The 13,599-nt window shown below is 39.2% G+C and overlaps 1 protein-coding gene across 5 annotated transcripts in view; it reads left to right on the forward strand.

Annotated features, from left to right (window-relative positions):
* The window catches only part of TRPC4 (transient receptor potential cation channel subfamily C member 4), a 211,898-nt gene that overhangs the window by 163,520 nt on the left and 34,779 nt on the right, over positions 1–13,599 (forward strand). For all 5 annotated transcript variants that reach the window (XM_065581286.1, XM_065581289.1, XM_065581288.1 and 2 more), the window contains one exon: positions 11,415–11,554. In XM_065581286.1, the coding sequence (XP_065437358.1) occupies positions 11,415–11,554 (140 nt within the window). The remainder of the gene's footprint in view (positions 1–11,414; positions 11,555–13,599) is intronic.

Consider the following 13,599-nt stretch of genomic DNA (forward strand, 5'->3'; position numbering starts at 1 on the left):
TGCTGGGGGAAAGAGTGAACAAGAGTGTCAGAAAAAGAAGATGAGGAACTTCTATGAGAGGAAAATTCTTAAGAAGAATAATTTGGGTTCTTATAACTTTATTAGTAGTAGTAGTATTCAGATTGTAGAATTTTCCAGGTTGGGTCCATCTCACCTTCTTGAAAGGGCATGGAAAATTCCTATTTTTCTGTTGTTAATTTTCATGTTTCCATAACACTTTTAATATTTCAGCGTGGGTTTGTTTGGATAAATTGAGTGTGTATTTCTATGGTCTTCTCTAGAATATTCAGCTTAATAAGGCTCTGGATAGTATTGAATGTAAAAAGAACAGGGATTTAGTGGCTTTTTTTTAACAATTTGTTTCCATGCCTTGTTCTTTCTGTCAGATTGTTTGATACAGGTTATTAGAGAGTGAGAACCTATAGGAAAGGAGGAGGCTTGTAAATGGTGCAAAATACACAACTTCATGGCTGAAGAAATTCTAGGTGGGATGAGTGCGATAGTATAGTCTTGTTGAGCATTGAGAGCAAAGTGTATCTGAATCAAGAGGTGGTGCTATCCCACCGGGGACACCTAAGCCAGAGTATCTTTGGACCCCCTCTTACTGACCCCTTAAATATAATAATTGCATTATTTCTGCAAATCAAAAAATATACCAACACAATATATAATAATACACTTGTTAAGTCCATGTTAAATACAATGAATGGTATTTTGGTAATGGTAAATACTAAACTGGGGCACCCTTGAGCTGTTTGGGGCAATTGCTTAGTCTGCTTATATCTAGCGACACTACAAATGGATATGCAAAAGTTCAGTATGAACTGTTTATAGATGTGACATTAACAGGGGAATCATTACCAGGTCAGGAAAGAAGCATAAAACATTGATCAGCAGGTACTGGAAATTGGGTTGTTAGAGGGAGCAGAGATAAAGGGTGATGTGGCCACCCAGATGAAATAACACACACCCAGATGGAGACAAAGGAAGCATGGTGGAGGAAAATGAACACTCATTGTGGAACAAATCTCTGTCCAAGAAGATTCAATGAATACATATGATATCTGTGAGCTAAGAGAGTAAGTTAAGCATAAATTATGTGACCTTCGGAACCACTGTAACCCAGGGCTCAAAAATGAGAGGGAACGAAATCCTGTTTTTTCAAATAATGTTATTCATTTCCTTTGTTCTGCATATTAAGGTTGCCCAAACACTTTCCATTATAAGACCCTGCTTCCAGTTGCTTATACGTTTGCCAGACTATAACTGTTTGGGCTACAATTTTCTTTGCAGGGTGTGAGCTAAAATGGTCGAGCCATTTCCAAGAATAGAGGGTAGAAAAAAAATGGTTTTGCCCATGTTAAAAACTTGGGCGTTTTATATCCCCCCATATTTTGCAGTAGCAAATGGATGATGCTAACTGAATGAGCAGGTATTCAATATTTTTTTCTCTCTTTATTGTTCAGTGCTTGACCCTAGGCCTTTTTTACTGCACACCGTTCAAGCCCTGCTCTGAAGGAAGAATTATTAATTTCCTCATGGGCTTTTCTATGATGCGCATAACTATAGCATCTGATATATAATGTAATGTATGAATAGAAAGCTCAGAAAATAAAGGTAGTTCTTTTAATTAACAATGACCTTCTGAGCCTTGAGTTTTACATAGCCTTTTATCAGTTATGACTGACTTCCATCCCAATGGCAATGGCTTAGAATTACAAACACTCTATTTTTACAAGATAATATAAAAGGTTATAGCATCCAGGCGACCATTTATCCCAATGTGCTGTTTTACTGTAGCCAGAACACTTTATTGATGGAGTCAGTATTTGGCAAGACAGTACATAATACCTGGAGCTTGGTCATATTTTTAAGCAAGCAAGTGCCATCATTGGTGTTATTCCAAAACTGAAATCCTTTTATCTGTTAAAGTAACAAAATGTGCAGCTTAGAGGACTATTCAAATGATTTGTTCTAGTACACATAAAACTACTACTGAAAAGGTTAATATAGTTCATAATGGTGACTCATTCTATCACCACTATAGAACTATGGATTCATGCAAAAAAGATTTTGAAAAAATATAGGACAATTTAAAATTCATATATGACTATGTATTCAGTTTAACAATGAGATTAAGTACCTACTGATTTTCAGAACTGCTACAGTGACTTGGGAGCTCAAGTTTAATGGAAAATAAACAGGATTTGTGCTCCTAAATCACTTGGGCCCTGCGCCTCAAAGGTATTTAGGCACCTAACTCCCATTGATCCTTTGAGTATCTGAGCCTTAGGCTCTTTTGAAAATCCCACTCTTCATTGATAAATATTCTAGATTAATATCTCCATTAAATTGCTATACCAGCACGGAAGCACGGCAATTACTAATTAGAGTAACAAGAAGTGTACAAATTAATTAGTATAGGATTGTAGCAATGAACTGTTGGTCTAGATGTTAACATATATAAAATTAAGGATCTTTTAGGTAATATAGATATAAGCCCAGGTTTACCCTTTTTATCCCCTGTAGAATCTTGTGAAAGCAAGAAAATAATTTGTACATTAAATAAACATAATAACTGTCGGCATATTAAAGCCATAAGCAATGCCAATGAAACCTTAAAATATTATAAAACAAATTCCACAAGATTTATACCTCACATTGAGTGCAGGACATATTTTATTTTCATTGCTATATACAGACTCCTTTGCAGAATATATCTGAGAGCATGGAAGCATATCCGAATATCCTATTTGCTGAGCATGAGTCAACAGCAGCACTGTGCAAAAATATTGAGTTTGCTTCACTATATTTTTTGCAATAATTCCAGTATTTCTCTATTTGTGACACTGGAGACATTGTTATATGTAAAAAATATTTTCCAATTCTGCCTTCATAAAATTAAGAGCCTTCGTTAACTTGTTCCTGCCACAAACTAACCATTTCCAAAGAAAAAAACAGTATTTTTAAAATTAAAATCTAGCCTGCATCTGAATTTCTCAAGTCAAATCAAAACAATTTCTTCTACTTTTGCTGATTTTCCCTCCTAGAGTAAGACTTTTGAATACAACACAATTCAATCTATATAGTGGGGAAATATGTTTTCATGTCTGTTTCGGTTCCACTTGGATACAATTAAATAGATAGATGGATGGATGATTTAAATAGTAGCTAGATGTTGTCATGAATTTTAGTTATATTCAGCAACCAGTTAATTCACAGCTTGATCCTGTGAGGTGCTGAGGACCCTGACTGCCATTAAGGCCAGTGGGAATTAAGGGTGTACAGTACTTCGCAGGATTCATCCTTCATTGCCTTTTGCCTGTAATAGGTCCATAATCTCCCGGAGTCTAATTAGGTACCTAAATATAAATGAAGGGTCTGAATTTTAAGGAAGGTTTGGAAATGTTGGCAAATAATAACCATTCATTCACCCTGGCATAAGTGTACAGGAAGAACTTATTTACACAGCTCATTACCAACAAGAGGCTGGCACAGCTAGCACCTGCAGACGTCTTCTCCTCCCTGGATTGTAAACTACTCAACCACTGAAACTGAGATTTAGACAGAAAATCAAAAGAAAGCAGCTGAGGATGTCATACAATGAAAAGGAATAAAGCAATTACTGTCTGTTCAATAGGTCTATTCAATTAGAGTCCTCAGGGTAGTTTAATAAAAGACTCTGTAGCCTCCATGGCACAAGTTGTTTTCTTTATTAACCTGCAGAAACTTACTCAGATACTGTTTTGGTTTGGTTTTTTTTTTTTTTTTGGTTATTACTGGCATCTCATATATCCTGCAGAGTCTAAATAAGTTAATAACCACCAAATGCACTGCACACGGAGGGCCTTTGCAAGAGTCTGATCAAAGAATACTTTCAAAAACATCCAGGACCAGTTTTTTAAAGGTCTCCAGGTATCTGAAAATGCAGATAGATTTCTAGTGGGATTCTCAAAAGTGCCAAGGCACCTAATTAATTGGTACTTTTGAGAATCCCACTAGAAATCTATCTGTATCTTCAGGCATCTAAATATCTTTAAAAACTGGCCCCTAGTGACTTAGGAGTCTATGTCAAAATAAACATAAAAATTGATACCTTTTATATATCCAAGACCATGAAAACTACATTTAACCCACAGAGGCACCTCCTAGTTCACAGGATCCCAAGATGCGTAAACCTGAAAAGGTTTGGCTGTTCATTTCAGACAAACCCAAAGGTTCCTAGAACATTTAGCCATACCAGATTGAGCTGAAATTTCACAAGAGATTCAGTGTTATTGCTTCCGGTCTGTCAGGAAAACTGTGAAACCATCATATCATGTATTATTTCTTTGCCAGAGCCTTGAACTGCAGTGGCATGACAAAATGAGAGGAAAAAAATGGAACATAATTAAAGTAAGATAGATGTACTAAGTTACATCTCATTACAGCTACCACTATAGTTATCAACAACAATGCATATGTGTTTGATAGTAACATTTGGGCAAAGGACTTTCAATGTATTTTTAATGTAACTACTATATAGATACACAGTTTTGGGAAGTGCCGGAGTACAGAAAATGGCAGGATTCTTATTCTTATTTTATTTATGTAATTATTTAAGAGACGATCCCCTTGTAACGGGCACAAGTGTGCCCCTTTATCTTCTGCCACTTCTGCACCCACAAATCAGCCAGAGACCTCTGCTTTGGTGCAATCACCCATGCTCTTTATTTAGAGTACAAGTTCCCACCATTTGTATCATAGAATCATAGAATCATAGAATATCAGAGATGGAAGGGACCTCAAGAGGTCATCTAGTCCAACCCCCTGCTCAAAGCAGGACCAATTCCCAGCTAAATCATCCCAGCCAGGGCTTTGTCAAGCCGGGCCTTAAAAACCTCCAAGGAAGGAGACTCCACCACCTCCCTAGGTAATGCATTCCAGTGTTTCACCACCCTCCTAGTGAAATAGTTTTTCCTGATATCCAACCTGGACCTCCCCCACTGCAACTTGAGACCATTGCTCCTTGTTCTGTCATCTGCCACCACTGAGAACAGCCGAGCTCCATCCTCTTTGGAACCCCCCTTCAGGTAGTTGAAGGCTGCTATCAAATCCCCCCTCATTCTTCTCTTCTGGAGACTAAACAATCCCAGTTCCCTCAGCCTTTCCTCGTAAGTCATGTGCTCCAGACCCCTAATCATTTTTGTTGCCCTCCGCTGGACTCTTTCCAATTTTTCCACATTCTTCTTGTAGTGTGGGGCCCAAAACTGGACACAGTATTCCAGATGAGGCCTCACCAATGTCGAATAAAGGGGAACGATCACGTTCCTCGATCTGCTGGCAATGCCCCTACTTATACAGCCCAAAATGCCGTTAGCCTTCTTGGCAACAAGAGCACACTGTTGACTCATATCCAGCTTCTCGTCCACTGTGACCCCTAGGTCCTTTTCTGCAGAACTGCTACCTAGCCATTCGGTCCCTACTCTGTAGCAGTGCATGGGATTCTTCCGTCCTAAGTGCAGGACTCTGCACTTGTCCTTGTTGAACCTCATCAGGTTTTTTTCGGCCCAATCCTCTAATTTGTCTAGGTCCCTCTGTATCCGATCCCTACCCTCTAGTGTATCTACCACGCCTCCTAGTTTAGTGTCATCTGCAAACTTGCTGAGAGTGCAGTCCACACCATCCTCCAGATCATTAATAAAGATATTAAACAAAACCGGCCTCAGGACCGACCCTTGGGGCACTCCGCTTGATACCGGCTGCCAACTAGACATGGAGCCATTGATCACTATCCGTTGAGCCCGACGATCTAGCCAGCTTTCTATCCACCTTACAGTCCATTCATCCAGCCCATACTTCTTTAACTTGGCGGCAAGAATACTGTGGGAGACCTTATCAAAAGCTTTGCTAAAGTCAAGGAATAACACATCCACTGCTTTCCCCTCATCCACAGAGCCAGTTATCTCATCATAGAAGGCAATTAGGTTAGTCAGGCACGACTTCCCCTTCGTGAATCCATGCTGACTGTTCCTGATCACTTTCCTCTCCGCTAAATGTTTCATAATTGATTCCTTGAGGACCTGCTCCATGATTTTTCCAGGGACTGAGGTGAGGCTGACTGGCCTGTAGTTCCCCGGATCCTCCTTCTTCCCTTTTTTAAAGATGGGCACTACATTAGCCTTTTTCCAGTCATCTGGGACCTCCCCCGATCGCCATGAGTTTTCAAAAATAATGGCTAATGGCTCTGCAATCTCACCCGCCAACTCCTTTAGCACCCTCGGATGCAGCGCATCCGGCCCCATGGACTTGTGCACATCCAGTTTTTCTAAATAGTCCCGAACCACTTCTTTCTCCACAGAGGGTTGGTCACCTTCTCCCCATGCTGTACTGCCCAGTGCAGCAATCTGGGAGCTGACCTTGTGCGTGAAGACAGAGGCAAAAAAATCATTGAGTACATTAGCTTTTTCCACATCCTCGGTCACTAGGTTGCCTCCCTCATTCAGTAAGGGGCCCACACTTTCCTTGATTTTCTTCTTGTTGCTAACATACCTGAAGAAACCCTTCTTGTTACTCTTAATATCTCTTGCTAACTGCAACTCCAAGTGTGATTTGGCCTTCCTGATTTCACTCCTGCACACCTGAGCAATATTTTTATACTCCTCCCTGGTCATTTGTCCAATCTTCCACTTCTTGTAAGCTTCTTTTTTGCGTTTAAGATCAGCAAGGATTTCACTGTTTAGCCAAGCTGGTCGCCTGCCATATTTACTATTCTTTCTACACATCGGGATGGTTTGTTCCTGCAACCTCAATAAGGATTCTTTAAAATACAGCCAGCTCTCCTGGACCCCTTTGCCCTTCATGTTATTCTCCCAGGGGATCCTGCCCATCTGTTCCCTGAGGGAGTCAAAGTCTGCTTTTCTGAAGTCCAGGGTAGCTACAGACAGTGTCAGGCAAACAGCCTCAGGGACTTCTAGCTTCTGCAGCCAGCAGGGGAGAGCAGCCTCTAACTCCCTGACTCCTCCCTTTCCTCTCCCGTGGCTTCCTTCCTGACAGCCTCTATGTAGCCCCTGGATAACAAGGCCGGCAGCTGTTCCCCGTTTGCCACTTAGGCCTAGGCTTACTCAGCCAGCTCAAGTTCCCCTTTCCTGATTGGAGCTGGTGTGACCAAGGTCTGGCTCAGGGTTTTCTAGCCAGCACCCTGTCACACACCTCCCCCCTTATGAACCACCAGGTTTGTCCTTCCTCAGCCTCTCCACCCCTGTCTGGTGGGGTTCATCCGGGGAAGCCTCTCCCCCTCTTTCGGGCAATCACCGGCATCATCTCCTGGAGGCTCCTTCATCCCCCACCCGCAAAAAAGTAGATTGGTCCAGGGGTGGATGTCCCCATAGCTCTGCCACCACCCACAGGTCCTCACACCAATCGCACCCCAGCAGGCATCCCTTCTCCTTTATCCCCTTTTCTTCCGATAGGGAGTCGAGCCTCCTGCTGGAAACCCCAGGCCTCAGGTTCCCCTAAACCACCAAGCAGGGTCCCCGTTTCTTCTCCTGGGAGCTGTGTTGTGGGGAGCTCCAGTTGTCCCTCTCCTCCCTCTAAGGGGCTTGGGCTGGCCTTCTCCCCACATCTCCTTCCTTCTGTCTACCCTATCTGGGCTCTGATGCCTAGGGTTCTCATGTTCATTACCCCAAGGACCTGGCTCCTCTTCCTCCCCAAGGCTTTTCAGTCTAGGGGTCCCCATCCCCTTCTTCTGGGAACCTTTCCTTCTCCCTCCAGGGGGAGGGCCCCAGTCTGTACCTAACACAATGGGGTACGGTAAACGCTCCTCTACCCCGACCAACTAATGAAGGCAGTAGTTGAACTTGGCATGTCAGAGATTCACTGTTGCAAATCTTGCATCTTACTTCTCATTAGTTGATGTTGTGCAAAGCAATATAGCAACAGAGTGGCTGGCCAATTGTGGGAAAGGTGAGAACCAGCATCTGAATGGGATCCACAGATATTTTTTTAAAACCAGAAGTACTTTTACTAGTTCAAAATTTTGTTTCTCTTGCTTTTTTCCACCAGTCCTGACATTACATTACAATGAGGCATTAGCCATGACTTTGAGAATCCTGGAATATACTTATAAACAACAGAAGGCAGTTTTCCAAATGTTTGTGTTGTGGAGACAGGATAACATTTTAATCTCTCCACAGACACTTGAGAATCAGTTTTATTTTATAATCATTCTGGATTTGCTTTCTAGAAGGGGATTTAACCAAGATGCATCTGATTATTTTTGTCAATTTATATATCATCACTTTGTAATTGATTAATTGTTTTAATGGGAAACGGGGGGAAAAGTGTTGTTTAAAAGTAAAATTTATGGTGAATGATTTAGGAGATTCATTGATAATGGGGTCAAGTATCAGAGGGGTAGCCGTGTTAGTCTGAATCTGTAAAAAGCAACAGAGGGTCCTGTGGCACTTTTAAGACTAACATCTGAAGTTGTGAGGTTCTTACCCACGAAAGCTTATTCTCCCAATACTTCTGTTAGTCGTAAAGGTGCCACAGGACCCTCTGTTGCTTTTTATTGATAATGGGATTAATCATCAGTGACCAAAATATTTTATAATCTGACAGGTGTTTGGGAGTTTATGTGAAAGGAGATTTTGGCCTCAACCCAAATCTTAGTGGATGGATATCTTCATCACCCAAAACATTGCAACATTTGATACCCTAATTAATTGGCACTCTCACCAGAGACTGAACTACCCTTTCCCCAGTAGAGTCACATTGGTGAGGCAGTGCAAGGAAACCTGTATTGCTAATGCCTGTGCTGTTTGTATTTGGTAGATAAAAACTGATACCAGTATTTTTTTAATTTTATTTTAAAAACAAGTATCAAAATAACCAAATGTCCTCTCTTAAAATTAAGTTGAATCTAGTTTTTTAAAGAGCTATTTGATTTTTTTTTAAACAGTTGTTTAGTGGAAAAATGGCCTTTCGAAGATGAAAACTTTCTTAGGAAATTTTTTTTCCTTTGAATATTTTTTTTCAGTTTTTCAATGAAAAATGAAAACAAAACATATTTTGATTTTCTGGAAACTGAATTGTTTTAAGTGTTTCAGTAAACATTTTGGAGCTTTTTTGGTGATTTTTTTTAATTTCAGACAACAAAATCCCCAATTTTTCTAAACCTGAATTTTTTACAAAAATCTGATTTTTCCCACCAAAACAACAGAATAGTGTTTTTTGAAGAAAAAAAAAACAATTTTCAGTTTTTAAATTTCTTTTTTTTTTTTGTCAAAAAACTTTTTAAAATTTTTTCCCAATATTGACCAGCTCTGGTTTTATACATTATAATTCTCAAGTTGGATTCAAGACACAGTCCCATTCACCAGTTTTCTGTTATAGTGGTAAGCAGCCTAGCTTTGGGTCTCCACTATATCTGCTGTCTTCTATTGAATTGCATACAGCTTGTAGTGTTCCTTTCCTGGCTTGCAATCCACTTAGACAAATGTTTCATCTAATGCGTGTTCATCATTTCAGCATATATTTGCGGTGCCCGACCTCTTTCAGCTTTCTATCTTTATGCTCCAGCATCAGATTATAAAGATGGCAGACAAGAGTTTAAAAGCCAAGCTCTTTATAGGCCCTCTTGAAAGCATTTCTGCCCTAAGAATGCTGTTATGAGACCTGCATTTCACAATTAAAGAGACTATTTGCAATTTCATGATCATTTTCTGAAACCTAGGCAGTGCTTAGAACAATGGTTTCTGTAATATGGCTGCTTTCTGCCCATAAACTCATAAAACTGAAGAAAATGCTAGCTATTTTTAATTTTTTTTTATGAACAGTCTGGACATAGTTCTGTTGTAGTTTAGATAATGCTTTGTAAGCATTTGTCATTAAGTTATTGTCTGCCAGAAAAACAGCCCCCAACCTTTGTGAGGTTGCGTCAACTCAGATCTTAGGCTGTTTGTAATGTCAAATTATTTCAGCAATGATGCTTCCATGACCACTTTATTTTAGTTCCCGTAAACTTTTGTCTTACTAATCATCCCAGTGCCATTCTGCATTGTCCTCAAGCAGTATACTAAGTGGAATGCTTAACTGAGATGAATTGGAGAAGAATTTATTTAGGTGGATATACCCATGAATCTCTAAGGCCTCCTTGTGCTGGGGTCTTTCCATTTACACAATTGTCCCTATCCTTAAATTTGGTTAAATTTCCCAACAGCAAGCCAAATTCAGGGACTCTTGGTGAGGTTAGCACCTCTCCCACTCAATCCTTTGAAGAGAGGATGACTGAGTGGGAGAGTGATGCTTCCTAGGGTTATCAGGCCCCTTATTTTCTGATGTCAGGAAAAAACATAACACAACTATCTTTGGCACCAATGAAGGCAAAAGAGGCAATGCCTCCTTGGAGTTGAGTCTGAAGTCTCCTCCATGTAGCCACCTTTGGTGAAAATATTGATTATGACTGAAAGGCAATTCCTAATTATAGAGTTTATTGATACAAGGCTCGTTAGGCCTCTGCCTAATGTTGCTGAAAGAGATGACTAAGGAAAAGGTGATAAATAACATATTGGTATTTCCCCCAAGTGTAAATAGATTTCACTCTCCATTGCTGTCAGCCTGGCACCTTTATTGAACATTTAAATTCACTTAGAGAAGAAAGTAAAACTGAAAAATGTGAAACTTCAACTGGTATATTTAACCAAAAGACTGTACATATTTATGTAAAATGTACATTTTAAATGTATGCATCCATACATCCTCATAATATGCAAGCATTAATTCAGCACATTCTCCCGAGGGAGGCCTCTAATGATTATAGCTTTAAAGTGTCTCCACATGCCTTTCTTTGGAGCTGTTCAGTTGAGCTCACATCAGACCTCATGCAAAATTTCCCAGAGGCTTTAAATATTTCTGTATCGCTATGTCAAAAGCGATATGTGGGGAGTACACCTGAAAACTGTTCCCAGTCCATCAGGTTTAAAATGAATGTACTATGGTTTTTAATATTTCAGCTAGAAATAGTTTGCTGATGACACTAAGGATTTAAGAGATATAGGAGATTTGTTACCTACCATTGTGGATAACAAAGTTGAAATCTCTATACCCTACGATAGCATAAATTTCTATTGAAATAAGGTAATGGTCAGTTTCTTCAGTTATGCAGTTTCCACTGGAACACACAGCTAAGGACAAAATATGGCAATAGTTGCTATGTTAGACTACTTTTTATACACTCCTTAGAATGTAATGAAAAAGTAATAGAAGGAAAGCAAAAGAAAATGAAGCTGTATGCTTAGATGAATGATGTCAGTTCTCTCTTGCTTAGTGAATGCATTTTGGAAACATGAATCAGAAAATGAAATCTAAAATGATTGATCTGTATAAAAGTCTTCTGAAAACCATGCTTAGAATGAATTCTTTTATATTTACAGGTTTCATATGGGGTGAAATTAAACAGATGTGGGATGGTGGACTACAGGATTACATTCATGACTGGTGGAACCTAATGGATTTCGTAATGAACTCCTTATACTTGGCAACAATTGCTTTGAAAATTGTTGCATTTTCAAAGGTAATCATTCTATTTGATGATTGTTAGCTAATATTTATAAACAAATATATTAAGTAACTAAGGTTATACTTTTTGACTTGCTTCTATATTTGAAAGTTTCTTGGATTGATAAACTACTAGAATGACTCAGTGAATCACTTTGCTAACCTGTTAGTTTTGCCATCTGTAAAATGGTTTTAATATTCTTTATCTATGCCATGGGATGTTGGATGGCTTAATTCATCAGGATAAGTAAAGCATTTTGAGATGTTTGGATGTAAGGTACTATAAAAATGCCAAGCATTATTATTATTAGGTGTGGATATTTGTACAAAAATGTATTTTATGTTAGATATAGTCTTTGCATATTTTTTTCTACTGAAGCTTTTTATTACTAAGGTTGTCTAATAAATAATATGCAACCTCATATCAGAATTGCATGAAACATTCAAATAAAAGCTTAAAAAACATTAAAAAGCAATATTTATCATTTTTTAATGCTTTTAGTCCAATTTAATCAATAAACTGAAATTTAATGTAAATTTTGGCTAAATAATAGAAGCATTGTTGGGTAAAATTTGTCCATTTTGCTCCCCATTGTCTTGTTTTTTTAATAAGAAATATGACATTATTAACATTTGTACTTTCTTCCAGAGAAACATCCATTTGTTTCAAAAACATGAATAGTTGAATATTGCCTGTTTTCCATATGAATTCACAATTTCATGGACATTCCTTGTAAAAATTAAATATTCTGGTTTCAAAATGGTCTCGAATGAAAGAAAGATATATTCAAATTAAATTTCAAGAAAAAGGTGTCAGCACTTTCCCACAGCTCTAATCACCTCTGAGTCAAGATAACTTTCTAATTTATATTATTCATTATCATCATTATATTTCAAGTTTATTTCCACCAACTATCCAATAACTACAGGGCCAGAGTCTCTCCTGTGCCAAGATCCAGTAGGCTAAGAAGAAAGTGAGCATCCATAAAGGAGCTGATTATAGCTCCCTGTTCTCAAGTCACAGCTGTTCTGGCTGCAGTCGTGGCATAAGTTTAGAGCAGACCTAGGAGCTTCTCTAATTTATGTCAGTTGGTGACGGATCATCAGTGTCTATATGCCCAGTTGATAATTGGCAGAGTAGAACAGAGCCCCTACACACCTGACCTGCCATCTCCCTCTTCTATCACATTAGGTGTTTCTAAACTTTTTGCCTGCATGACCCCATTTTCAGACTTACTGTTTCCTGTGACCCCAGATCACAACAAAGCAACATAGTGACCAAGGAATCCAAGAAGATTGCACATTAAATATATTTAATGCTCGCTAATATGACACATGGGCTTGGATGTTGTGACACAGCTTCTCAAAGTCCGGTGATGTGGTAGAAATTGCATATGTAATCTCCAATTTGACATCAATGGTAGATAGATACTGAGAGTTGATGAACACAAGTGCGCTGAATCCAGCTCCACACAATTATGTGCTCGTGAATGTCACTATCAGTTTCAAGGTGCATGCTGAGAGTGCAAGATTATCATTCTTCACAGTGAACCAGAATTCCGGGAGAGAAAGTTGGGCATATGTTACTCGCAAGAATTGATCAGGGGACATTTTGATGGGCTGTTCGATTTCAGCTGCTGGCAAATCCATGGTATCGGGCTTGCACTGAAAGTAGTTTCACACCCAATCATACGTTGTCATGTCCAAGTTGAGGGAAAAGGATGCAAACTGTTCCTCCATCTGGCTGAGCTGCTCAGCCATCACCTGTGTGGGAGGCTCAATAATTTCATTGACAGCCAGGAAATTAGAAAGCTGTGGGAAGGATTCCTAATTTGTCTCTAATAGATTATTCTTCCAGAAAACAATTTTCTTCATTAATCCTGTGAGTCAATCACTCAGCTGAAGAATGTGGGTGTTTTTTCCTTGCAGACCTGTATGCACTTCATTCAGTTTCCTAAATATGTCTGTGACTTAGCCAGGAGGGCACATCTTCCTTTGGTCACCTAGAAAATCAACAAATTCACTCTTTTTGCAGTCCATTGTATAAGCACACAGCTCGTC

This window comes from Chrysemys picta, chromosome 1 (genome assembly GCF_011386835.1).
Source record: "Chrysemys picta bellii isolate R12L10 chromosome 1, ASM1138683v2, whole genome shotgun sequence".
Lineage (NCBI taxonomy): Eukaryota > Metazoa > Chordata > Testudines > Emydidae > Chrysemys > Chrysemys picta.